This window comes from Dama dama, chromosome 13 (genome assembly GCF_033118175.1).
Source record: "Dama dama isolate Ldn47 chromosome 13, ASM3311817v1, whole genome shotgun sequence".
In the NCBI taxonomy this organism is placed as follows: domain Eukaryota; kingdom Metazoa; phylum Chordata; class Mammalia; order Artiodactyla; family Cervidae; genus Dama; species Dama dama.
This window is the reverse complement of record NC_083693.1, coordinates 51,181,611-51,208,609: the sequence shown is the minus strand read 5'-3', so window position 1 is coordinate 51,208,609 and position 26,999 is coordinate 51,181,611. Positions and strand designations below refer to the sequence as shown.

The 26,999-nt window shown below is 38.5% G+C and overlaps 1 protein-coding gene across 2 annotated transcripts in view; it reads right to left on the bottom strand.

Moving 5' to 3' along the window:
• Positions 1–1,637: 1,637 nt before the first annotated feature.
• Positions 1,638–26,999, bottom strand: part of AKAP6 (A-kinase anchoring protein 6) — a 588,857-nt gene continuing 563,495 nt past the window's right edge. For both annotated transcript variants that reach the window (XM_061159147.1, XM_061159148.1), the window contains 2 exons: positions 10,387–13,805; positions 1,638–4,946 (listed from right to left, as the gene is read on the bottom strand). In XM_061159147.1, the coding sequence (XP_061015130.1) occupies positions 10,428–13,805 (3,378 nt within the window). In that variant the 3' untranslated portion in view covers positions 1,638–4,946; positions 10,387–10,427. The remainder of the gene's footprint in view (positions 4,947–10,386; positions 13,806–26,999) is intronic.

The following is a 26,999-nucleotide window of genomic DNA, read 5'->3' as shown; positions in this document are numbered from 1 at the left end:
TCCAATAAAACTTTATTCATGGACACTAATATTTGAATTTCATATAATTTTCATATGTCATGAAGCACTCTTTTGATTTTTTTCAACCATTTTAAAATGTAAAAACCATTCTTAGCTCATAGGCCAAACAGGCAGTAAGCTAGATTTAGCTCACAAACTAGTTTGCTGACCCCTACCTTATCCTGATGAAGCATGAGCTGTAAGAGTAAGTTGTGAACTTCAAGACACATCAAGAATGTCAGTGAGTCATTCACACTTATAGAGTAGCTATTGAACACTATTGAACATCACCTATGTACTATCCTTGACTAAAATGTTTACCCTGAGTTGAATAGAGAGAAAACCGAACATATGCAGACTGTGGGTCATTCTATAAAACTGGACAGGGCCCTTCAGAAATGTCAGTTATGAAAGACCAGGGAAAGAAAGAATAAAAATGCAGGGAAACTGTTTAAGATTAAAAAGATAGGAAAACTAAAAACAACGTGTAATCTTTGGTTCCTGTATTAAAGTAAAAACAACCGTAAAAGGATACTCTTGGGATATCTGGAGAAATTTGAATATGTGTTGTCAGGTTTTATTGCATCAACCCAACCATTACTTGGGTGTGAGGATGGTATTGTGAACTTAAAGAACAATGCCCTGATCTTTGGTGATAAATGCCAAAGCATTTATAGATGTGCAATTTAATTTCAAATGGTTTGACCACACAAAAGTGTGTGTGTGTGTGTGTGTGTGTGTGTGTGTAGAGAGAGAGACGAAACAAAAGTGATAAAATATTAACAATAAATGAATCTGAGTTATAAGTAAACAAATATTACTATACTACTCATTCAACTTTTATATAGCCCTGAAATTATTCAAAATAAAAATTGTAATAAAAGAATACATAGAAAAAAGAGACAGCTGTAAATTTAGTGGGTTCAACTTGGAAAATTTTGCAATATAAGACTTATACAGTGCTTGAAAAATAAAATATTTGTTAGAATTACAAAATAATACCAGTTCTATTTAGAAATTAAAATGACTTGTAAGAAATAGCTGAATCATTTTAGTGTGTCTTCATATTTTTATCTAATTTTCCCTGAGGAAAATTATAGCACTGGTAAAACCTAAAGTTGGACTAATCAAACACAACAAAATTATTAAGCTCAGCTTCTCAAAAGCCCTGAAATTAGATTTTTTGTTTTTGTTATTGCATAAGATGTATGTTTATTCAGTGACCAGAAATATGAAATGTACTTCTTTCTGTAATTAAAACTTGCAAATAAAAAACCCCACTTCTTCTAGTAGTCAAATCCAGATAATTCTTCACATTACTTTGCTCATAGGATTTTTGGAAGTGTAGGGAAACAGAATAGGAAACAAAATAAATGAGTCATCTTTTAATCTAGAGAAATCACCCTATTCAAGGACATGAAAGGCACTTTCACAAAACAACTGTAAACACTTTGTGGGCAGAAACCGCATTTTAGTTGCCTTTGCATCTCAAATGCCAAACACACTGCTGCAAGTAACCATTCCATGAATGTTTGTTGAATGACTGAATGAGTAAATGAAGGTGGGGGGATTCTGCTATATGAAAACAGGTTAGGTTTGGATTTGATGTAAGGAAAAGATTCAAGATGATTCCGGCACTGGACTGGGGCACTGAAGGAAGTAATGAATTCTTACTTATTTACTTATTTATTTCTTTATTGAAATTTACAATAATAGAATAAACATATATCTTGGATATATTCTGAGAGAAAACTTACCACTTAAATGTTCAGATATTTTTCTACATGTATGATGATGGAGACAGTTCCTCAGTTTCAAGGATACTGCCTCTTAACATTCAGTCAGGTTGAAATGGATCTGAAAATCATGACATATGAAGGGTGGTGGAGGGAAGTGAACAACAGAAATCAGAGCAGCTGGGAGAGGATGAGTAACTGGTCTCAATTTTATCTTCAGGGTTGCCAGGAGAAAGGGGCAGAAATACTCTGAGCAGTTGCTGAGGACAGAACTCGGATCAATGACCAAATAAAAGGCAAGGGGAAGCTGGAACTATGCAGATTTTAGCAACCTAAGAAACAACTTTTTTACAGAGAGACGTGTCTAATGGTGGGACAACTTGCCTTGACAGATAATGAACACACTGAAATGGTCACATCGAAAACATATAGGCAGAGTTGGTGTGACCATTTTTAAGAGTGCCTCTGAGGGTTGTGTACAGAGCAAAAGACTGAGGCTATATTTCATTCCTTCCAACCTGAAAAAGCATTTTCAATAAACCTGAAAGTCATGCTACAAATTCAGTGTTAATACTAAGTAGATACTTAAAAAACACACATTTTCAATACCTCAGAGTCTTCAATGAGCACATAACTGGTAAATAGAACAGCTCAGTCAGTTTGTTCTTCAAATATTTTACAATAGACTTAGAGTTGGCATTCTTAATTACCATCCAAGGAAAATTTAGGTTGTCTCAGTATATAAAATAATACCATACCTCTACGGAGATTCAGAGTGCTCTAGGATCTGTTTCTTCTCTATAGCTGGCCACTCTCCCTGTGAACTCTATGATCCTTGAGAGCCTAGATTATTATAGTCTACAGCTGCCTCTCAACGAGGCATTTAGCTCTAATCTCTCCCACCTATAATCATGGTGCATCCTGCAGCTAGATGTCTGCCCGAAACCTCTTTTGAACAAATTACTACCCATTACAGAGCCTAGGATGATTCATTGATTTAGAATTATGTATGGAAAAGATGGGGCACAACAAAGTGAAAAGTTATTAAGTGGCAGAATTATAGACTAGTATTTAAAAAACGTTCTTGGTGTGGCTCTAATAAGGTTCTACTAATAAAAAAAAATCAGGTGCAAAACAAAGATGCTATAAAGTTTCCTTACTACTTAGCATATTACATTCAAAAGCTCCAACTTAACTTTTGAAGAGACTCTTCATTAAGTCTCTCAGTTTACCTTTTCTCCTCCTATCCCTGCAGTTAAGCTTCACTATCTCCTACCGTCTAACTTCCTGCTCTCTTCTAACCTTCTTCTTCCTTCTTGTCCCTGTTCCTGCTTCCCTGTGCCTCTCTCACCACTTCGCTCTCTTCCTCAGCTGCAGGACAACTACTCAGTCTCTCTGTGTTCACCTTGTCCATCCTGTCTCTAAGCCTCCTAAGAGCAGGGCTTTTGGTATCATTGCATCCCAACGTCTAGACTAGTGCCTTGCAGATAAAAGATATTAATGAATTATCAGGTGAATGAATGATTGTCATTACTGTGACTATATGAATCTACACTAGTTTTTTAATTTTGATATAAATTGATTACACATTATGTGTGGTTTTATATTGCATTACATCTTTTTTCTAATTGTTTATGTGTTTTAGTGTAGCTTTCTCGAATAGATAGACGTCATCCATATTACCTAATTCAATACTTCAACTCAGCAGATTTTTATTGAGTACCTACTATGTGTCAGGCACTTTAGTAGGCATTAGGATATAAATTCATAACTATATTTAACAAGAGCAAGTAAAGACCAAATGGAGTATTTCTTAGCTAACTTCTTTTACACAAAATAAATGCACTTGAAATCTATAGTTTAAATTAAAAAATAATCAACTTTTTAAATACTTTTCTACCATTTTTTTCTATTAAACCCGTTCAAAAGAATTATATAACATAAATATAAGATATACTAGGTATCCCGAAACCCAAAACTATACCATCAAGGATAAATATAAATTAAAAAATCTAAGATAAATTTTTATTGGTTTAGGGGAACTGGCATTTAATCATTTGTGTTCCAAGATCTTTATAGTGATCAGAAAGATTTTTAAAATTGTGAAAGCTTCATCTCTTATGCAATATGAATATTTTGGAAGCTGCTACATGTCACATTTTTCCAGAACCAGGTGCAATAATTTGGTAAAGAACACAGGTAAAAGAGATCACTAATTTTCCTTTTCCCCCAATAAACTATGTTTATTATGCCAATTTTAATTGCCATGCAATCTAATGGATTTAAGGCTTATATTTTCCACATCACTAGACATCACAAACATGAAAGCATTTTGTACTGTCATTATACATCAATGTTTGTACTTGGTTATACATATATACAGAAATTATTCACACATCTTAACCTTGCTATTTCCTCCTTTCAAACCAACACAATTTTACCATGAAAGCAGCTTTTTAATAAATGGTATAAGAAATACAGCAAGGCACACTTTTTTAAAAAACTTTTTTCTCATTACCACCTCAAGAAGCATAAAAAAAGAAAATGTTGTACATAATTTAATAGTAGAATGTCACCAGTTTATAATATACAACACCATATAGTTGTTTCCTGAAGTGCTGCATAGATTATTCTTTTTAAAAGGAAATAAATAAAATAGCGCTTTTAAAAGTTGCTTAACTTTGAAAGAAGGACCAGTGTTTCTTCCCTTTGCTGCCATAAAATCAAATATTGGCCTTTCAGGTAAATCTCTTTCCATAAACATAGGCATCATACCATTAAAAAGAATCAAGATTGAAACATGAGATTGGTCAAGTACCACCAGCAGGGCAGGGAGTTGGGGGTGGGGGTGGGGGTTCATTCCAGATAGGTGAATTTAATGGACCATCAATTTGGTGAACTGCAGAATTTTAAAGAGTAGATGAGGAAGGGAGAAGGCAAACTGAAAAGTCTTGCTGGAGAGGTGGGGTCGGTAGAGGTAGCTTGGGACAGGAATCCATGGGAGAACAAGCAGCTTTGCTGAACTTCAAAGACAATCACCTAAAGAGAACCAGTGCACATCCAGATCACAAGGCTCATGTGGACAACCGCATTCAGAAGAAAGATTCATCTGGGGAGAGGTCAATGTAACAAACGGCAGTGACAGGATGGAGCCAGAGACCAGCCCAGGGAGGGAGGGTGAGGCCGCCCTTGAGCTGCAGCCAGGCTTACCTACAAGAGAGAGACAAAGAAGCGAGAGGAAAAGCTTTCAGAAGTGTCTGTTTCATTTGCAAAACTGATGAAGGCCACAATTTTAGAAATGCTTGCTAATGTTCTGAAATAAAAGGATACATAAAACAGAGTGGTTGTAATAGCCCAAATGTTACAATGTTTGAGAATTTGCTCAATGTTTGAGAATCAATGTGCAAAATAGATTGCTTTGTTTTTTAAAAAAAGACACAGTTTTAAAGAAAAACAATTATCAAGTTTGACTTTTTCTCTGGATCTCACCTACTTTTTTGCTTGTGAGTGAAAGTTGCTCAGTCCTATCTGACTCTTTGCAACGCCGTGGACTACATAGTCCATGGAATTCTCCAGGCCAGAATACTGGAGCCTTTCCCTTCTCCAGGGGATCCCCAGGGATCAAACCCATGTGTCCCTCATTGCAGGTGGATTCTTTACCAGCTGAGCCACAAGAGAAGCCCAAGAATACTAGAGTGGGTAGCCTATCCCTTCTCCAGGAGATCTTCCCAACCCAGGAATCAAACCGGGGATCTCCTGCATTGCAGGCGGATTCTTTACCAACTGAGCTAGGAGGGAAGCCCTTTGCTTGTGAACTGGGTTTTGAATACTCAAGATAGCTTCAAATCAGCATGAAAATGTGAGGCTGCCGATGCCAAGTGACACAGCAAAATATCAACTGAGCCCCTTTGAGGAACTGATGAAGGCTACCATTTTAGAAATGCTTGCTAATGTTCTGAAATGAAAGGATACATAAAATAGAGTGCTTGTAACAGCTCAAATGTTTCAGAATCATTGTGCTAAACAGAGTGCTTTGTTTTTTAAAAAGACATAGTTTTAAAGAAAAATAATTGTCAAGTTTGACTTGATTCACAGAGTGGGAGTCTGAACTCTTGGGTTTAACCCTTCAGTCACTATACGTGTGACAGTGGGATTGAACAATTTCATTATTTTACAATGGTGAAATATTCATAAATGTGATAATCCCAAATCCTTCAGCCCTTTGCCTATGAAATGACACAACTGGGGCTTCTAGCTCAAATACAAATGCATTTCATTTAAAGTACTGATAGTATTGTGCAAAATAGAATGATTCAATTATTTCTGTACATCTGATGGCTCAGATAGAAATTTGTTACAAACTCAATTCGTTCTTCATATTTCTAAGTGGCTAAAATCAACCTGTCCAGTATGAGGAACAATTAAAATTAGGCAACACAGGATGCAATTGTGGTAGGTGCTCTGACTAGCTCTCAAATATAGCAGGCTTTTGCTTGTAGGGGTTTAAACTGAGTTCTCAAGTCTAATGTCATATTGCTTTATGGTCCTTCTAGAACTATTTTCATTCTTTCTATCTTACTCTCTTCCTCTATAATCTTGCAACCTGTTCAAGAGCCAGAAAAACTTGAGCAAATGTGGTTTGGCTGGAGCCACACGATGCTGGGGAGAAAATGCAAGTTATCAAGAACAGGGAGAGAAAGACAGGAACAGATGGGATGAAATTTGTTACAGTAAAATAACCCAGTAACTCAAGAAAGGCAGGGGGAATTTTTCAAATGCTGAGGACATGACTCATTTGAAATCTGGCCACTGAGTAGGGAATCCTTAGGTGAGGCAAATATGGGCTTACTAAATGACAGTACTTAAATTCCTCTGGATAATCAAAACTTTCAATTTGGCCCATTTGGAAAGGGTCAGGATAAACTGGTTGAGACAAAGATCTGAGCTGTGTGTATATGTGTGTGTGTGCATGCGTGCGAATGGGAGTGCATGTGAGATGAGTGATGCCCAATAAAATCTTTGATATTTAGCATGGCAGGGCTAGTTATTCTGAAGTGCTAGAAAATTTTAAAAAGCACTTCATATCCAACAGAACTTTGATTTATTAAAGTGATCTAAAGGTAAATATAAAAAGATTACATCTATGTTGTTTAGGGAAAATTAACACACTACCACCAAGAATAGTTTCCTAAACTGCTTGGTCAACTTTGGGTCATATTAAACACTTAATGTCATTCCAATTAACAGAATAACAATTTGTTGTGTACATGAGAAACGTTGCTTTTAGAGCTTTCCCAGTTTATAAAAACGGAGTAGCAGCACTGTTTACTGTATATATGTATACTTGAGCATGCACAAATACTTGCTTAAAATCTAAAATCTATGGTCCTCTAACTCTTTGCAGACTGATAAAGTAGGAAAGGCAATAAAGCTAAAAAAATTCTGAAGGAAATATATACATCTTAAGTAAATACAGCACCCTCCCACACTAAAAACCCCCAGAAAATCAGAGCAAACCAAAAGGAAAAAAATAGTATACACTGGCTGCATGTGATGAGTTCAGTTTTTGTATCACAGGATTTACCCAGCCTGAAGTTTAGGGTTAAATTATTCACCAAAGGTCAGAGGCTTATGATGAGGATTATGAAGAAATAACTGTCAGAATACAGCAAAAAGATTAGTGCAAAGTACATCTCTTAAGCAGGTCCTAGGAGGCTTTCCAGACATATATGCTTCCTTCAAATTAGGCAGAAATATCTGGATCTATCCAGTTACCTTTTTTTGATGTGATTTGCTATAACTGACCCCTCTATGTTTGTAGAAACATGATACATAAATGAAAATAGTGAAAGGCACAGCAGTGTACCTGGAAATCACTGCAAATGCATACTGTGTTAGAGCAAGTTAAAATTTCTCAAACAGATTCAGTGGGCTTTTAATTAGAACACAGTAAACGAAAAACCTGTTCCAAAAATTTTGCAAAAAAGAAATGTGTGTTTCTCTTGAGGACTATAACTGTTATTCTAAGTTACAGCCCTTCTAGAAGACATTACAATCATTTCATCCTCTGAGAACTTATTTCTGGTGGAAAAAAAAACAAATTTGGTGAACTTTATTTTCCTGATAAAAAGGATATCCCAAGTGATAGCTTTCAAATGGCTTAAAAAAGTGGAGTTTTTCTTTTTGCTTTTCTGAATCTTAAAGGGAGAACGATGACAGCAATTAAGCTTTCATAGACATGAAACCTCATATTTACATATAATTTTACTATGCATTCCTGACATTCAACACAGAAGGCGTGTCAACATTTTGAGATTAAATAACTTGTCCTGGTTTGTAGTATTTTAACAGTATGTAAATATTTACACCCAGGTACCCAGCATTAATGACTGGTGAAAAGTTTAGGTATCCAGATGTTCTGTCTACATGAAACTGAGAACACTGAATAGGCCCAGTAAATATGGCTACCTAAATGGCCTTAGGCTGATAACAAGTCACTTGGGGGCGATGTGAGTTCTGCAGAAATAAAATCTGGCTGCTTCTCCCATTGCCTGTGATTGGCCAGGCATTGAACCGCAGGGGCTCCACAAAATATTGCTAACTGGCAGACGGGCTGGCAGATAATTTTACACTGTCCATGCCTGTAAAATTGTGAGGATTACACAGATCTGTCAGCATGTTCCCTTCCCCGAGTTTAAAGATGGAGCTGCAAGTCATTACATTTCATTTCAATTCTATATCTGTGTGGGGGAGAGGAGAAATCCCCAGGGCATCAAAAAGGAAGGCGTGCACCCCAGAGGTTTCTCCAGTGCCAGAGCTTCTCAAGACCAGATCTCGGCGTGACTGGTGATTTGAGGGTCACCGTCACATAAGTCTGCGCCCAGAGTGGTGTTGCTTTCAAGCCTTGATCCCCTTTCAGAAAACAAAAATCAGCCAGGCTCTACCGGCCCTTCTGTGGAGGTTGGCAGAGCTGGCAGTACAATTGGTTCTAATAGAACTTGTTTTGAAGCAGCTTATGGAATGGCAGTTATTCTCCCTTAATGGTCAGTTTTACTGCATACTGATGGAGAATGTGATTATAGGGTGGACATGTTTCACAGAAAATACATTTCTCTCTCTCCTACTTTTGTTCTCCCTTGCAGCCAATTGTAAATAGAGTCTGAAACACAGAAAATTAGTTGTGCTATATTAGTAAGTAGGGCTGCTTTCCTACAATTTTGCATACTGAGTTTATTTTTAGGGTATATATATGGTATAGATTCCCCCCTCATTCCCCATTTCTAGCAGCTCTACACAGAATCACACATTTTAATGAGCTGAGGGCACAGGTGTTGCAGGAAAAAAAATAATGATGTTTGCCATTCATCTTTCAAATTAAATAATGTGTTTTTAAATAGTAACTTTTTTCATAATACATTATGGGAACAACATTATCTGTCACATTTTAAAAGATGTATTTGTAATAAATGTAAATTACTTTTAGAAAATCAGTAATTAGGCTCATCAAAAAATAAACAATCTGCCACAAAAAAGATAATCTTTAGCATAGTTAAGTATAATAACTGTTATTTGAATAAGTTAACAAATTAGGGTAGATTGCTTCTGTAATTCATTTCCTATAGCACGAGTTTAGGTTACTGCATTAAGCTTCTGGAGTGGGAGGTGGAGATGGCAGTCAGTACCTCATACTTTGGTGAAATACAACTCTCACATTCAAAAACTCACATTTTCTTTTCTAAACTTGATTGAGAAAGTACATTCATCACTGAGGCTTAGAAATGGGAAATAACAGAGTTTCGGTGTCACTTTTAGAACTGTATCATCCTATCAGAATTATCAATCAGTAGCTGTCTTATTAAACACGAAGAGCAGAATGACTTTCTTAAAAAAAAAAAAAACATGGATGGAAATCAGCCTGTCACCTTCAGGCAAAATTCAAAAATTCTGTTTTTATCAAAACGCCATTAACTTGTCATGTATTCTCTCTGCATTTGCTTTCGGAGCCTGTTCTCAGTCTCTGTGTGGATAAATAAGAGCCTCTTCTTTAACATCAACTTTCCCCTCCTGTTTGAATCCTCAGACTTGGTCGTGATTAACAGCTGTGACAGCACAGCCTTCCACCAGGGAAGTAAATGTGATGATAGTTACATTAGACAGAAGCGTAAAAGGAAGGCCCAGATCCGGAGATGCAGCTTTAACTTAATCGCTGTTCATCTCTAGGCACGGAAGGGAGCAGGCCGTGCACAGAAGCTGGAGCAGGGAGCACTGTGCGTGCATTCTGATCAGAGGGTATAATTGCAATCTGGAGGAGAACCCCTTTCCCTCCCTTAATGGAAGAATTTGAGGCTCTACTGTATTTGACTACTTCCTCAAATTTTTTATTCTTCTTGGCATAATGATGTGATAAAGGTAATGTTACTAAAAATGTCAATGGTGACTGCTTTTTCCCCCTTTTGCTTCACAGTTACTTGCATGGTTGGGAGTATTTCTTCCATCTAAATACCTTATTCAGATAAATACCAGCCATCCTGACTAGTCCTTTCTCCTATCATAGCTTTGTTGACTAAAACTCATATTTTAAGTATGTCTATATTAAATATATATGTGACAATATATTAAATATATATTAAAACATGAGGACTATACGTACCTTTCAATGAGATGATTTTCATGCTTGGAGAGGGTTACCTTCTACCTATGCATATTTCTATGTCGTTCTTCATGAAGGTTTAGCAGATTCTCTTCACAGGTTAAAGCTGTGGGGCTGGGATGCCATGCGGCCTTGTCCTTTGGCTGCTTCGCCTTCGAGGAGAGTCCGGGAACGCCAGATGGGGCTGAAGAAGCATTGTGTTCTTCTGGCCTTGCTGACTCACTTGGGTTTTCTGAACTTCCCTTTTCACTTCCCAGCCTTGAAGGAGTAGTTACCTCTGTGCTTTCTCCATGGTCATTAGAAGCTTGGGGTAAACCATCCACTTCCTTTCCTATATCACCTCCTTTCGGAGGACTTGAAAGGGCCACCGTGTCTGCATTATTGGTGAGGAAGGAAGTATCACTGAACCTGGAAGAGCCTGCTGCTGTTGGCAGGGGCACTGCGGCCTCAGTGGGATCCGCAGGTTCATTTGGAGGAGCATCAGAGAAATGGGGCTTGTCTTCAGCAGGGTCCTCCTCAACACAGGCCTCGAAGAAGTATTCGGTGTCCTCCTTGTCTTCTGAGCCAGAGTCAGTCATGTCTGGTGGCAATGGAGTGCTGCTCTTCTCTTCAATGTAATTGGTGACCTCCCCACAATCACTGTCATGAGAGGAGAGAGATAAGTAGGAATAAAAGTCCCCTTTTCTTAGCTGGATGGGCCGATGAGAATGCTCCAACACCTTCTCCTTGATTTGAGTTAATGAAGTAGGAGCAGTGACCTCGTTTTCAGGTTGAGATTTACATTTCAGGGCTGTTGAAGCCATGTCTATGATTTCCTTAACAAAGTCGTGTACTGAGCAATCTTCGGCGTCTTTCTGATGAAAAATGTCTGGTTCACAGTCACAACAGGAAACGTTGTCACTGGCGGCAACATTTTCCTCTGTTTCGTTTTGTTCGCGTGCTAGGCAGCAACCAGCAGGTTTTCCAGCCATACTTGGTGCATCATTAGATGAAGATTTCAGTACATTGGAGTAGTCCTGTCCATTGATAACACTGGTTTCTGGAGGCAGTTCTGGACAAGATTTCTCAGTGGGAGTAGAAGCAGCACTCTGATTTTCAAAATGATGGTGGTTTTGACATTTCTTTGGGACATGTCTAACCATTTGGGGAACAGACTCCTTCCCGGCAATACTGGATTCATCTGAGCTGTCTATAACTGGTTTGCACTTACAATGCTCATTCTCTGAAATCCTTTTCCCAGCTGAACCAAGACTTTCTGATTCCTTTGAAATCTCATTCAGTTTGTCCTTCTGACTTTCTGGAGTGCTTTCAATATTGCCATTTTCCATGTCTGCCACATATGGATCTTTATTAACTTTGAAAATATTTTTCTTATTTTCACCTTTTGTCCCTAACTCATGGGTGTGGGGTAAATTCTTACTATTTCCATTATTTTCAGAGAGATGTTTTATTGAGCCATTGAGAAGGGCCTCAATGTTGAGGGTGTCTGAGGAATTGGTCATCTCACTACTACTTACATCCTTAGTGCCCTTGATTTCATCACTGAGATTACACCTTCTCTTATCTCTTGTCAAGGGAAGCTTGGGTCTAATCCAGGTCTGCAGCTCATTCTTTATGTAGTCCAGCCCTGACATCACGTTGCAGTCTTCATAAATTTCATCATCTGTTGCAATACTGGAGTCATCATCCTCATCTTTGATGCACAGCTCTTCTTCTGTTAGGGTGAGCGTTGAGCTGGAGAGGAGGTCACTGTCATCTTCATCATCAGTGCAGGCAGAGGTACAAGAGACATTCACGATCATGCTGACATTGACATCACTTTCATCAGCCACCGAACGAGGAAGGCGCTTCCTGAATGAAGCATTTGATTCCGGGATCTTGTTCTTGTGTAACACAATATCCTCCGAGCAAAGAGAAAGCTCATCACTGCTGCTTAGTTCTGTAAGCGATGCTGGCGAGTCTTCATTGATAGAAGATGCTATGTCCAGTGACAGTTGGCCAGGGAAAGACATTTTTTGGGAACAGCTTTGAAGAGTGATATCAGAAACACTTCGCTTTATCTTCTGCTCTGAAGGGCTCTGGATATTCTCCAAACGATTCAGGAGATCTAATGTTCTTTTACTCAGTTCACCAACTGAGCCACTGCTCACACTTAGGTCGCCGGAGCTGTGACAGCTAAAAAGATCTTCATTGCTTTTATAAGATGTCAACCAACTTTCTAAAGAAGTGCTTCGCTGGAGGCTGTCACTGCCATTTTTAAAGATGCCCAATGCAAATAAATCACCCCCTGGAGAAAGAGACTCAATAGACGAACTATGAGATAAAAGAGAGAGCTGTCTGGCATTCTGCATGCCAGTGAATGTCTTCTCTACATCACCACTTTTATATGAACTGTGATCCATTTCATGGGGTGCACTTGCCAAAATCCTTTCATGGGGAGGTGCATCTGGTTGTAACTCTGTAGCCTGATGTTTAGATTTGCAGGATTTTTTATCAAAATAAAAACCATGAAGCAGGGGATCCTCCACATGTGCTTTTTCACTTTGTGACTGTTTCATTATCATCGGTAATTTGAGTTTTGAGCCTTGGAGGTACGAGTAATCATAAAATGTAAACACATCATGTTTTCCTTGTAATTCTTCTCCCAAACAACCAGGCGTATGTTTGGTAACACTGTTTAAATCTCCAACTTTTCCATTTACACAACCCACTGGTGAAATGGGTAACTGAGAGCTATTTGGGAGCTTAATTCGTTCCTCCTCGTCTTTAATATTTTGCTTTAACAAGTTAACTGCATCTTCCATTTGTGGGTCCAGATGTTCAGTGTCAGGGTTACTTGGGGACCCATCCACTGCATTGAGCAAGCACATTTCAGAGTTGGTGGTGGTTTCGGTGTCCCCTTCACTGACAATTCCACTCTCACTGCCTGAATTTTGGCTCATGTCTCCTCCATGGCATGGGCAGGGCTTCACCAAATTGGAGCCCCCTAGAAGATCTGGCAAAGATTTGGTAGATGAAAAGGAAGAGTCTTTGCTGAGACTCTTAGTTAAAACACTAGGCTGTGTCATGCTAGTGAACTTTGGATTGTTTTTCAGGAATGGGATGTGGCTGTCTTCATAGAGTTCAACATTGTGGAGGCTGTAGACTTGGTAAACGTGTGGACTGGATGGGGCAGTGATACTTGATGCATACTGAGATGCCCCATGGTCACCTGCCTCTTCTTCAAAACTCCGGTTCTCACTGCCTGTCTCTTCAAGGTTTAAGGAAGGCATGACAGGTTGGGATTCTTGATCAAGGTCATTCGATTCTTCATTCAAACTAATTAACTTGTTACTTATGTCAGTTTCATCCCATTCCAGGGCATCCTCACTCGTCCCATTTAGGTCCATCAAGCCAGGATCAATCACATTCAAAGTCTCCTGTGTAGGAAAAAGGAAAAAAGCAGAAGAATTAGGGAACACAAGCATGAAAATTTTATCCATTCAAAATCTCTTGGAAGAGTCAGGAAAGAAATTTGCCCCAAGCATGAATTTGAAAGATAGCATAATTATCAGTTCTATTCCCCTCTGGAATAACATCCAAAATTATTGAAAGAGGCTTTTCTATCAATAGTAATTTGTCACTGGGGGCAATAACATAAATTAAAATGTAAGATTATTACAGTCAAATATGTAATTTATGGAATTAACTATTTCCTATTGATTTCTTCTACATTTTTAACCTTGGATTGGGTGAAGATAAAACTGTCAGGTAAATAAAGGTAAAAAAGAGGTTAGCCTGTGACATCTTTTAGGGTACATTCAGTCTAATATTATCACAGCTCTGGAGTTCATAATGGAGTACTATCTGTACCCACATATGGTGAAATCCCCTCTTGCTTCTGGTTCCTGAGTTCTCTACCTGATGCAGCTTCTGGGAAAAGAGAAGAGTTGTAGCTATCTGTAAAGCCATTCACTGGCCAGAAGCTCTCATAGATCTATCTTTCCCATGCCTTCCCTTTAGGGTTCCTCCTCTTCAGAATGTGGCCCTGTTCCCAATCAGACCCAAGCTGAGCACCATCTGCCTGGTTTCTTTACCCACATCTTCCTGGACTTGAGTCTCGAGCCCCAGTACTGTAGGGTAGCTTCTTAGTCATTAGTCACTGTACTCACAGTCTCTCTCTTCCCCCGTCTCCATCACAGAGGTTCCACTTTGATCCTTGCTCACTTCTCTCACTACTGTCCCTTTATAAAGTCCAGGCAGAACCCTCCCCCTCCAGTCCTAGAATAACACCTGAGGACTTCCTGACTCCATGAATGAAGCAGCCCAGATTCTCTTAGGCTGCCTTCTGCCTGCACAGTTGGGATCTTGTTCTTTCCTTGGATTTCTTGATTTTTACCCTTTTTGGTGGCGCGTGACACATTCTGGGACACAGAAGCTGAATGGGTTCGGCATGGTCTTGGGCAAGTCGCTTAACCTTTCTGGGCAGTCATCGCCTCACACCACTTTTTCTAGGGGGTCAGCGCTGTCCATTTTCAGAGAGAATTCTGAGGATTAGGTGAGCTAATGCTTGGGAAGGGCTGAGGAGGCAGTCAGTATAAAGCAGCTGGAATAGTCAGTGCATGGAGAATTGCTCTAGAGTGGCCTTTAGTTAATTCATAAAGGGTTTTCCCGGCCTAGCTCATTCTCTCATCTTTCCTTTCAATTTGCTCTTAAAATCACAAGTAATTCATGACATGGTGGGTAGAGAGAGGTGTCTCACTGTATTAACAGGTCAGCATATCTGCATTACAATTCAGAATTATTTTGACAGTCTGGTTGAAAAACAGGCCATGGTGCTTTTCTTCCTCAGGAGTGGAAAAAAAGGCTTCACCAGCAGCACATTCACAGTGCTCTCCTAAGAAGCTCTCAGTCCTTCCTGAAACTACTAGTGGAAGGATACCACACAAACACATTAAGCATAAAATACCCATTAGCACTTTATTATACTGGATATGTAAGAGATTATCTGTACAGCCTACTTAAGTTTAAAAGAGTCCAGATGCAAAGTAAACATTAATTAAGGGATATTCTTAAATTTTCTAACAGAATCTTTCCTACCAATATTATAGCACTTAATCTAGTTCACTGGCCATCATCATGCTCGCTTGGGTATGGGGTATGTTCACCATGATGAATTTTTATTAGAATTTCTGTTTATTCTTTGCTTGCTGATAAAGTACTAATGACCAATTAGTACGACTAGTGAATGTTAAAATCTTTAACTATAGAAACAATCAATCAGTCTAATCAAATAGTACATTAATTTCAAATACTATCTTGGCGACACTGGACTCTGAGAATGCTAATAAATAACTGAATTTGTCTTTCAAAAGAGCTCTCTCTGTAACTCTCAGGTTGACTTTAACATTTAGAAGTATAAGATTTTCCATGAGGGTCCCAAACCCGGGGGCTCACTCTGGCTGCAGGAACCATGTCACCCGGATATGCACCAGGAGCTGAGCCCAAGGGATGCCTATAACTCGGACTTGCCTTCTATGACACAGTTGTTTTTTGACCGAAGGCTGCCTTTGTGGCTTTACAAATGCAAGCCCACAAAAAGTATAAAACTTGCATGGCAGCATCTACAAGAACAAATCTTTCACTCAATAAAGAAGTTGGAGTGGAAGATTTCCACAGGAGAAGATTAAACTTTTGTCTATAATATTGTCCTTTTCCTTTCCTAATTCTTTCTTCCTATAAATCTCTTAACTTGATTGTAATTTCAAAAAAAGTTTTTATGTCAACTCCGGGGAATATCTGACAAGACCCATTAGAAAATCATTCACTTTAGACTTTACATTTTACATATTAAAGAAGAGCTGATCACTGTGCCCTCGTTCACTCTTTTCTGTTATGAATTAAATTCTGTCAATATTTTCAATAAAATCTCCATTTCTTCAAGATTTAACCTCAAACATAAAATATACCCTGAGGGTAAAAAAAAAAAGTAGGGAAAGTTTCCAAGAGGAAGGACATTTACAACATTTATATAACTAAAAAGTTGTCTTCAAAAAAAGAAAATGTACAGAGTGATATAACTGGCTGGAAAATTATTTGGTCAAATGTTCTCTTTGAGGATAGCCCAATATAGCAGATAATCCTCAAGCTAGTTAAGCATTTTTTGTTGTTTTGTTTTTCTAGAGGAATTATCTGGTGCTTTATAAAATGTCTCAGATATTCCCTGTCTTTGATAAAGTGATAAATCAAATATGGATTTAGGAAAAAAAAAACCTAAGAATATTTGTGAAACCAAGAGGATGGTGAGTAGTACATGAAGTTCTGCCTTTTCAGAGATAATTCTGATTTAAATCCATTTGTGCAAAGGCTTTTCATCCATAAACCTGTTTCATTGGTGTAGAATTCTAGCCTAAACCAAGGACTCTCTGTATATAATTACACACGGGTGTGCATACACACACACACACACAAGGACACACACACACACATCTTTGCAGATCTGCTCAAGACCAAGTAGAATTAATTGGTGTTACTTTGTTTTTATTCTTAGAGGCAGGTTATTTATGTTAGTGTAATATAGACAGAGAAACAAAGTGGCTAGAAAATAATCATGATGATGATGACAACGATGATGAAACAACCAAGATTCCAATTGCAGCAAGTAGTACCTATCCAAATTAACTTCCTTCTGCACTTGTGTGACTTTGAGTCAGGTATCCCAGGACTTCATCTCTAGGATTTTCTTAAAATCTTAAGTTAAATGGTAGATTTTTATATGCGATGAGAAACACATTATCAGCAAAAGAGTGGAGATGAAGGAACCTGACAATCTATAAAACAATAATCCAACAGAGATCTGCTATAACTACCTTTGGATTCCTTTAATTTCCTTTAAAGAGATGCAACTTTTGAAAAACTAAGGTATCTCAAAAAGACTAGGATGAACTGAATGTTCCAGTCAAACTTCTGGTGCTCAGAATAGCCAAAACCATTAGGAGGTCTTGCCATCTGTGTTCCCCTGTTTATTACAGATCCAAGAGTTTACTAAGCAAGACCACTTACAAAGCCCTGGGAGGAGCGGTTTATTTGTTGAAAAATAGAATATAACAAAAACATACAAATAAAAGTATCAAAAACATAGAGAACCATAACTGAATAAAGGTAAGCAAATTTACCCTAGGGCAAAAAGCAGAATACAGGGAAGTTTGGATAGGAGGGAGAAAATGATATATAGGTAAGGGTGGGGGGATCAATTTAGAGAAGGGAAATTCTACCCTTAATATACTTACTCTGCTTTTTTGATGCAATATTTTCCCTAGCACCACCTCCTCCAAATGTAAAAAACCAAATGTTTGATCATTAGATGCATAATTATTTTCCTAAATTAGACTTAGGTAGAATTTTTCAAAAACATCAACAACTGTAAGAAAGAGCTAGTCCTTAACAAACAGACAGCTTTTATGAGAGTCAGAGCTTGTAGTACTCTGCCTTTTGATGGGCAGAGAACAGATTCAGAGTTAACAAGAAGAAATATAGATGAAAAACAAAATAGGATAAGAAGCAAAAATGTTAGCTGTTTATCAACCATTGTGGGATTTGGAGCAAACAGATTTGGGTATGAATCCTGGGTTGCCCCCCTTTACAGGTTAGTAGCATGATCCTGGACAAGTTATTTAACATGTGTGCCTCAGTTATACCATTTATCTGTTCAAGATAATCAGAGCACATTGTGTCTATCTTAGAGACTGCTGGGAGCTTTAAATGAAAAGAAGTCTGTGAAGTCCTAGGGGGAGGGCCTGGCACATAGTAGGGATACAAGGATAGCAGCTATAGCAAATACTGCCTGTGAAAATGGAGGAGGACAGAGTAGTTGAGTGTTAAATAACCTTATCAAGGTTTGCATTAAGACTGGTGGTTGGTTGACTAAATTCTTTAGCGCAACCACATGCATGGAATCCAATGAAATCGACATCAATCAGGTTCCCTGACTTACTCCCATTGCACAGGAAATGGGGGGTGGGTTTGTCTGCATGTCCTCACTGAGCCTATTCCTCAGGAATAGCCAGATGAGAAAAGATGCCTGCCCAGCCCTCGGCAGGCCCTATAGCTCAAGGACTTTCTATTTCTAGAAAATAATCATTTTTTTCAAAAGGCAGGTCCATTGTCTGTGAAATCCTATCACAACTGACACATTAGAGCAATCAAATCCTGCTCACTATCTATCAGATTGACAATAATGTTAAAGTAACTTGTCTCATCTCAGAAAATGCTTTGAAAGTCTATCTCACACTAATGATCAAAAACTGTTCTAGTGAATGCTCTTTTTCAATAACAAAGCTGATCAGAAACTCAAAACAGACAAGTAAAACCAAAAGTCAGCTCACAAATCTCACTAAAATGAGTACTGACGTGAACATATTTCCCAGTCTTGGCTACACAGATATTCTGAATTTGATGAAAATGAAAAATCCATGAGATGTTGTTTTAAAGTAAATTTTACAACAGTAAAAATTGCCTTACTTTTTAACAGCAACCAGGGACAAAAGAGAGTTTGACATTGTGAATCAGGGGTTTCCTCCTAGCTATAAACTCCATGAGGGCAGCAGCTTCTCTGCGCTGTCTCCATCAGTGCCCTAGCACCTAAAACTGTGCCTGGTAAGAAGCAGGTTCTCAGAAAAATGATTTAATGAGCAAACAAAAGACATGCCTGTGGTTTCGTGAAATGCTGAAGAACTCTGGGAAAGGTCTTTAGGATTTTTTGCCATGACAAAACCACGTGGAGAAATGTTTGACTTTCTAACTGGTGCTGCTGCTCAGTTATGAGCTAGCAGCCTCAAAAACAGTTTGCTTGGTGAAAGAAGCCAGACACAAAAAGTCATATATTGTATAATTTTATTTACATAAAATATCTACACTAGGTAAATCAATAGAGACGGGATCAAAATTGGTGGTTGTCAGGGACTTGTGGGAGGGGAGAAGGGGGAGCAATTACTTAATGGGTGCAGGCTTTCCTTTTGGGGTGATGAAAATGTTTTGGAAACAGAAGTGATGGCTATGTAACATTGTGAATGTACTAAAAAAATGCCACTGAATTGCTCAGTTTAAATGATTAATTTTACGTTATGTTAACTTCACCTCAATTTAAAAACAAAACAAGCGCTGATTCATATCAATGTATGACAAAACCCACTGAAATGTTGTGAAATAATTAGCCTCCAACTAATAAAAAAAAAAAAAACAAAAAACAAGCAAACAGCAGTCCTCAGTCCTGAGGACTGAGTTTTCTAGGCCTATAGCACCATCAAACGTAATAGGACATCATCACTCTGTTGAGGACCTTGCTTACAAAAATATTATAACAGATATTTCTGAACTCATGTACATCACTGCACATATATTATCAATAAAGATAATTTTTTATTCCAGGCTTCTTTGGTCTGAATGCATGCTCATCACTCCTAGAAATGTTGAAAAGAAAAGCATCCTGTGGATAGTACTTTGGGCTTCCCAAATGGCATTAGTGGTAAAGAACCTGCCCACCAATGAAGGAGACATGAGAGACACAGGTTCAATCTGTGGGTCAGGAAGATCCCCTGGAGGAGGGCATGGCCACCCACTGCAGTATTCTTGCCTGGAGAATCCCATGGACAGAGGAGTCTGGAGGGCCCTGCAAAGAGTCTGACATGACTAAAGTAACTCAGCACACACGTAGTAGTTCTCTTAGTTCAACTTTACTCATTTCAATGCAAAAGTCTCGTGAGAAGAGAGAGTGTGATCAAAAGAGCCCTTAATTGCTGAGTCTGCCACAGGATCACCAGTGACCTTCTGATAGCCCAGTCCAACTGATCCTCCTTTGCCCTTACGTTACTTCATTCGTCTGCAGCATTTGACTCCATTTTTCTTGAAATTTTCTCCTTCTCTGATTACCTTGATGCTAAGTCTCCTCATAAAATTCATGCAAGCCAACTGTTAAATGACAGTGTGTCCCACAGTTCTGTCTTGCTTCTTTTCACCCTACAGACTCCCCTGCCCTAGAGTTAGCCACATGAGGCCTGTCTATGATTCTGAAGGTTTATAGGCTACACTGAGGAGAAAGGCATTAGAGAAAGAGTTGGGGCGGGGGGTGGGGGGACACTGCCGGACGAGGGAACAGTAAGAGGCAAAGGCAAAGGGAACTGAGCTTTGTGGTACCTTCAAAGGAAGGGCGAGCGACCTGAAGAAGGAACACAGCAGGAAAATCCAGGGAGGACTGCTATAAAACTCTGGGAACTGAGAGTCGAAGACTTTGAAAGCAGTGGGTGGTTACGAGTGTTATAGAAGCAGAGAGGACAAGAAGAGAGGCAAAGCCAGTGAATTAGCAAGAAGAAAGTCATTTGCCCTTTGAGAGGGAATATCCTGGAGGCTGGTAGGAGAGGAAAGGAGCACAGGATACGCCTGATAGTAACCTTGAGAAATCTAGGTTCCACAGTAAAACTGCTATTGGGATTGGGAACCTGGTCCTACCAGATGCTTTTCACCACCCTTCTTGTCTTTCAGCACCAGTCTTGGAAAGGGAGCACAAATGGGGAAACCATGGAGGCCACAGAACATACAGGAAACTCTTCAATTGTTCTAAGACCTCGTCCCTCAATTCTAGTAGCCCATCCTGACTTTCTGCCTATTTAAAAAAAATAAACAAAAATACTCTTTAATATTTGTAAATAAGATTTTGTGTATAAAGAGCAGGTTGCCAAGAACTTTAAGGTTCTATAAACGAATGACTATGAGGTTGTAAGAAACAATACCATAGAAGAAAGAAAGATACACACACTAGAAGCACTTCTTTCTATAATTTCAGTCTTACAGTGCTATTTTGACTAAGAAGCAACACATTTTTGCCTGTAAATTAAAGAAACTTAGATACTGTCAAAATGTTGACATAGCTCTTAGGTGTAGTAACCTCAGCATTGGTGTTTTAAAGCTAGGTAGCAACCAACAAATGCCTTGCATCAAGCTATTTTTTAAAACAAATTAATTACTATATAAATCATTATTCATTAACCATCTACTATAAGAAAAAGTTACCTTAGAAAAATAACTTGCTTCTACTGGAAAATAAATTGTTTTATCTTAAATATTGCTTTATGTATAAACATTGAAACTTTTATTATATTCAGAATAGAATGAATAGGAAAACTAATTTATTTTTCTCTTTTTAGTCACTATTCTGTTTTCCAGAAAAATTTCCCCAGAGTTTCAAGAATGTGTCTACAATTAGGATTGCTTAAAAATGAATTTAAAAGAACAACTTGGGTAGAAATTTTTAAATAAAAGGAATATCTTTATCCGACCTTTTCAGTACTGTGTAGAACTGAAACCAATAAAATGAAGAAGAAGAACAACAAAAAAACCAAGTTCAATATAAAGTTTTAAAAACCCAATCACAATAAGATGGTGGCATTTTCTACATTTTATTTACCGCTTTCTTGCTGTTGTTTAGTCATTAAGTCATGTCTGACTCTTTGCGGCCCCATGGACTATACCCCGCCAGGCTCCTCTGCCCATGGGATTTCCCAGGAAAGAATATTGGAGTGTGTTGCCATTTTCTTCTCCAGGGGATCTTCCTGACCCAGGGATCAAATCCATTTCTCCTGCATTGCCAGGCAGATTCTTTACCACTGAACCACCAGGGAAGCCCGTATCTACTACTACCACATGGTAAACCTATTTGGATGACAACAACAAACCCACATGCGAAGCTGCATAAGGAATTTTCCCCCTAATGATAATATTTGGCCCCATTCTTCTGTCATTGTTCTGTTTGGTGTTTGCCTTTTGACTGTCAAGAGTTGAGATAACATTTGAGTTTTGTGCCTTGGGATATAATTTTTGCTTCACCTTTACCTTAGTGAAAAGTATAATCTAGTTCCTTCCTTTATGATAAGGATCTCCCATTAACAAAACCTATGATTTTTTAAAACTTATAAAGCATATTAGGGGTAAACAGTTCTGTAAACAACTGAAGTTTACTAACACAGCATATGAGTTTCCAACTTTCAGACTGAATTCTAAGAACACAACCTGAGATAGCTTCATGTACAAAGTGAGCTTTGCCAACATGCTGAAGCCTGCCTGAAAAGCCAAATGTCAGCTAACGGAGTTCACGCGCATCCAGGATCTGCGTCCTTTGTGAAGTACATATTAGTGGAGGGAATGTTGTGTCTTTTCACTCTCAAAAGGTCCACATTAAGAACAAACACTGCGTTATCCCTATTTTTAATGGTTTGCTTGTCTTGTTTTGTTTGTTTCTGCTGAATTCTAATACTGTGATTACAACTCTCCATTCAGTGGAAAAAAAAAATGTTGAAATGACTAAAAATGGTACATATCATTTAATCTCTTTTCCATATTAAGTCAACCAAACTTATCTCTTGCTTTTCTCAGTTTATCACCTGATTGGCCCAGTGTTTACCTGATTAACTGGAAGGTCAGTTATGATTTGTTTTTTTAAAGGACCTAATTTTTCTTTCCAAATCTGATTTAATTTGATCTGATTTGATTTCAGTTCAGTTCAGTCACTCAGTCGTGTCTGACTCTTTGCAACCCCATGAACCACAGCACACCAGGCCTCCCTGTTCATCACCAACTCCCGAAATTTACGCAAACTCATGCCCATTGAGTTGCTGATGCCATCCAACCATCCCATCCTCTGTCGTCCCCTTCTCCTCCTGCCCTCAATCTTTCCCAGCATCAGGGTCTTTTCCAATGAGTCAGCTCTTCACATCAGGTGGCCAAAGTATTGGACTTTCAACTTCAACATCAGTCCTTCCAATGAACACCCAGGACTGATCTCCTTTAGGATGGACTGTTTGGATCTCCTTGCAGGAGGGATCCCTCGAAGGTCTCTCAAGAGTCTTCTCCAGCACCACAATTCAAAGGCATCAATTCTTCTGCACTCAGCTTTCTTTATAGTCCAACTCTCACATCCACACACGACCACTGGAAAAATCATAGCCTTGACTAGACGGACCTTTGCGGACAAAGTAATGTCTCTGCTTTTTAATATGCTGTCTAGGTTGGTCATAACTTTCCTTCCAAGGAGTAAGCGTTTTAATTTCATGGCTGCAATCACCATCTGCAGTGATTTTGGAGCCCCAAAAAATAAAGTCAGCCACTGTTTCCACTGTTTCTCTATCTATTTGCCATGAAGTGATGGGACCGGATGCTATGACCTTAGTTTTCTGAATGTTGAGCTTTAAGCCAACTTTTTCACTCTCCTCTTTCACTTTCATCAAGAGGCTTTTTAGTTCCTCTTCACTTTCTGCCATAAGGGTGGTGTCATCTGCATATCTGAGGTTATTGATATTTCTCCCGGCAATCTTGATTCCAGCTTCGGCTTCTTCCAGCCCAGCGTTTCTCATGCTGTACTCTGTATATAAGTTAAATAAGCAGGGTGACAATATACATCCTTGACATACTCTTTTTCCTATTTGGAACCAGTCTATTGTTCCATGTCCAGTTCTAACTGTTGCTTCCTGACCTGCATACAGGTTTCTCAAGAGTCAGGTCAGGTGGTCTGGTATTCCCATCTCTTTCAGAATTTTTTCACAGTTTATTGTGATCCACACAGATTAGATTTACAGTTCTGTTTTAGTAGTCTCCTCTAAAGACAGCTTCTTTTAGACTTAACGAAAACTGAGAAATCTCAGAATTTCAAGAATATCTCCCTTGAACTACAGTGTTCAAGAACTACACTGTTCTACACAAACAAGACTGGAGAGTATAGGAGTTTTGCCTGATGCTTGAAAAGTTGCTTGAAATTTCAGAATGAATTTTCCTAGAAGGTAGTAAATGTCTTTGAAGTAAGTTTCCAAGAGATTTTATACTTCTGATTCTTAGAGTACTTAGAAATGTTAAAAATGTAGAATCCCTGGGTTATTTTCTTTCTTGAGATCTCAAGGGAAAAATACTAAGGATTCTGAGATCTGATTAGATATAAAAATTCTGTCTTGACTAGAACAGAAGCTCTGGTCCTGGGCTCTCATGAAGGAGGCTCTTGAGAGTTTTAAATGTCAGGACCTTAATTCAAACTGTAACCCAAATCAAAGGTTTCCAAATCAAAGAAATGTAAATTTCATTCTAGAGGAAAAATGATCTCAAAATGTGAATTCATTTTGTAAATTAAAAAAAATAGAATATTAGAGGCTTAGGGTCACCTTAATCTCTTAAAATCCTTTTCAATGTAAAAAATAACTAAAAATAATTTCAAACCCTAAACTCTTCAGATATGGGCCCCTAGGTGGCAACTAAGAGAATATGTTGAACTTATAGTCCAGAGAGGCAAGGCATTATGGCCAGTGGAGCTAATTACCTGGGCCAGACCTGCCTAATTTACTACTCTAAGCAGGCGACAATGGTAGCATTTGTGACTTATCTCTGTTTGCTTATAGTCAGTGCAGAATGAGGCATACTTTAATTACATAAAGCTTGGCTACTTTTTTTTTCTTTCTTTTTTTCTTAATAAATGACAAATAATCAGGGAACTATAAAGCCAGGTGACCTCCATGGTTGTGTGCTAAGCCGCTTCTTCATGTCCAATTCTGTGTGACCCCATGGACTGTAGCCCACCAGGCTCCTCAGTCCATGGGATTCTCCAGGCAAGAATACTGGAGTGGGTTGCCATGCCCTCCTCCAGGGGATCTTCCTGACCCAGGGATCGAACCTGCTTTTCTTAGGCCTCCTGCATTGGCAGGAAGGTTCTTTATTACTAGGACCACCTCAAAAATATTTTTCAAAGGCCTAATCTATGCAAGACTTTCTCCTGGCAGATGTCATCGCTGTTACTAGGAAGAGTGAGGAACACTTAGATACACAGAGATCCCTTATGTTTATCTGCTGGTAGGTTCTATATTACAGGTAACAAAGGTTTTATTTTATTTTTTTCCCAAAATTAAAGTCCTTCCTCCCATGAAATTAATCATTTTCCCTCATTATTCAGTAAAACCACTAGATGAGCTGAGACTCCATAAACTTTAGGAACTCATTTATTATGTTGTCTGATCAGACCTTGCGTTTATTTACACAGTGTACCCGTAAAACCCGGCTTTCATTAGTGTTGGGGAGGCAGGGCCCTGCCTCCTTTGCTGGGAAGGTGAAGCTGGAGAAGATAATTAACCATGAAACAATAAGGAGGCTTGCTGGGTAAGCAGTAGTGTGAAAACAGTTACTCCTCACAAAAGAGGGGAAATTAGCTTGCTGAATAAAAAAGGAAGTGTCAGATTGAAGACTGAAAGGCCTGCCAACAGAAGTAGATAGCTCTATGCATCATTAATGAAATTTTTTAACACTTAAACACCACAGCTGTCCACATTTAAATGCATGTAAATGCCATGTGTTTCCAGAGATTAATATGCATGTTAAAATATTTCTTTCCTCCTTAAAATCCTAGATGTTGTCTCTATTTCATTTCACCTACTTCTTTTACCGAGAATAAAAATGCACTAGCTTTCTCAGCGCTGTGTCCTCATTTCTAAAACCCACGTATACTAAGCATCCCGGAGATGGGCAGCATGCTCATTATATTTTTAACAAACACATTATTTTACATTCATAATACTGATATTTTAGTAAATAGAAAGTTTGTTTTGATTTTGCTGCTTCACAGAGTGAAGACTTATGATGTGCGTTTCCTTTCAAAACTTCCTCCTAGAGCATTAGTGCTCCCTGAAGCAGCCCCATTTTGGCAGAAATTCAGTTCTGTGCAGTGCCAAAAGAAATAGAATAAACAAACACTGCTCCATGCAGCTGGCGAGATAATTTACATATTACTGCACACCAAACATGAAGACCTGAATATGGATTAGAGCTACGGTGATGACACAAATGTCATATAGATAAAGAGAAACAAAATTCAACACATCGTTGTTTATTTTACTGCTGCTACTGTGTGAGTGCCACTCAGAAAGAAAAAAAAAATGGAGGAATCACTTTTTGAAAATTGGACTCCTTTCCTTATTTGAAGAGGGTGCTTTCAGACTGTAAAACAAGAAAAGAGCTGAAGGGTGTGGGTTATTTTGGATCCCCTAATATTCTGTCCTTTTGTCTTGTGAGTTAAGCCAATTTTAATGTGCATCAGCTTGGATGAGGAGAACTACTGATCTGATAAGAACAATGTTTAATATACAAAGACACCTGAATTCTTATTTAGACTTTTTTCTGCCCTTGACAATTTTAGTTGAGCACTGTGCTCTTTGACAATTTAAGTTCCATGAATGGAATCCTTGGTTAGAGAGATCCAGAAGGCCATTTGGACCCATTAAAGCCCCATCAGGAAACACCATCCAGTGGGTAGAACTTGCCTAAAGTTCTCAGCTAACTTGTCCTTATTCCTGCCTGTTAGTTGACCTTTCACTTCCATATCTAGATGTACCGGAGTACAAGGAAGAAGGGATATGGCTCTGGATATTTATTACTGTAGGTCTTTTTCTAGTCCTTGGAGATGACAAGAGCTATGTAAAGAGCTAAGAAAGTAACACTTGACAAATGATGATAGTGACAGGGTAAGGAATAAAGAAAATGTAAAATATTTGAGCTAACACCAAATTAAAAATTCTTTATCCTGCATTGGACAGGGTTGATCTTACAGGCAAAAACTG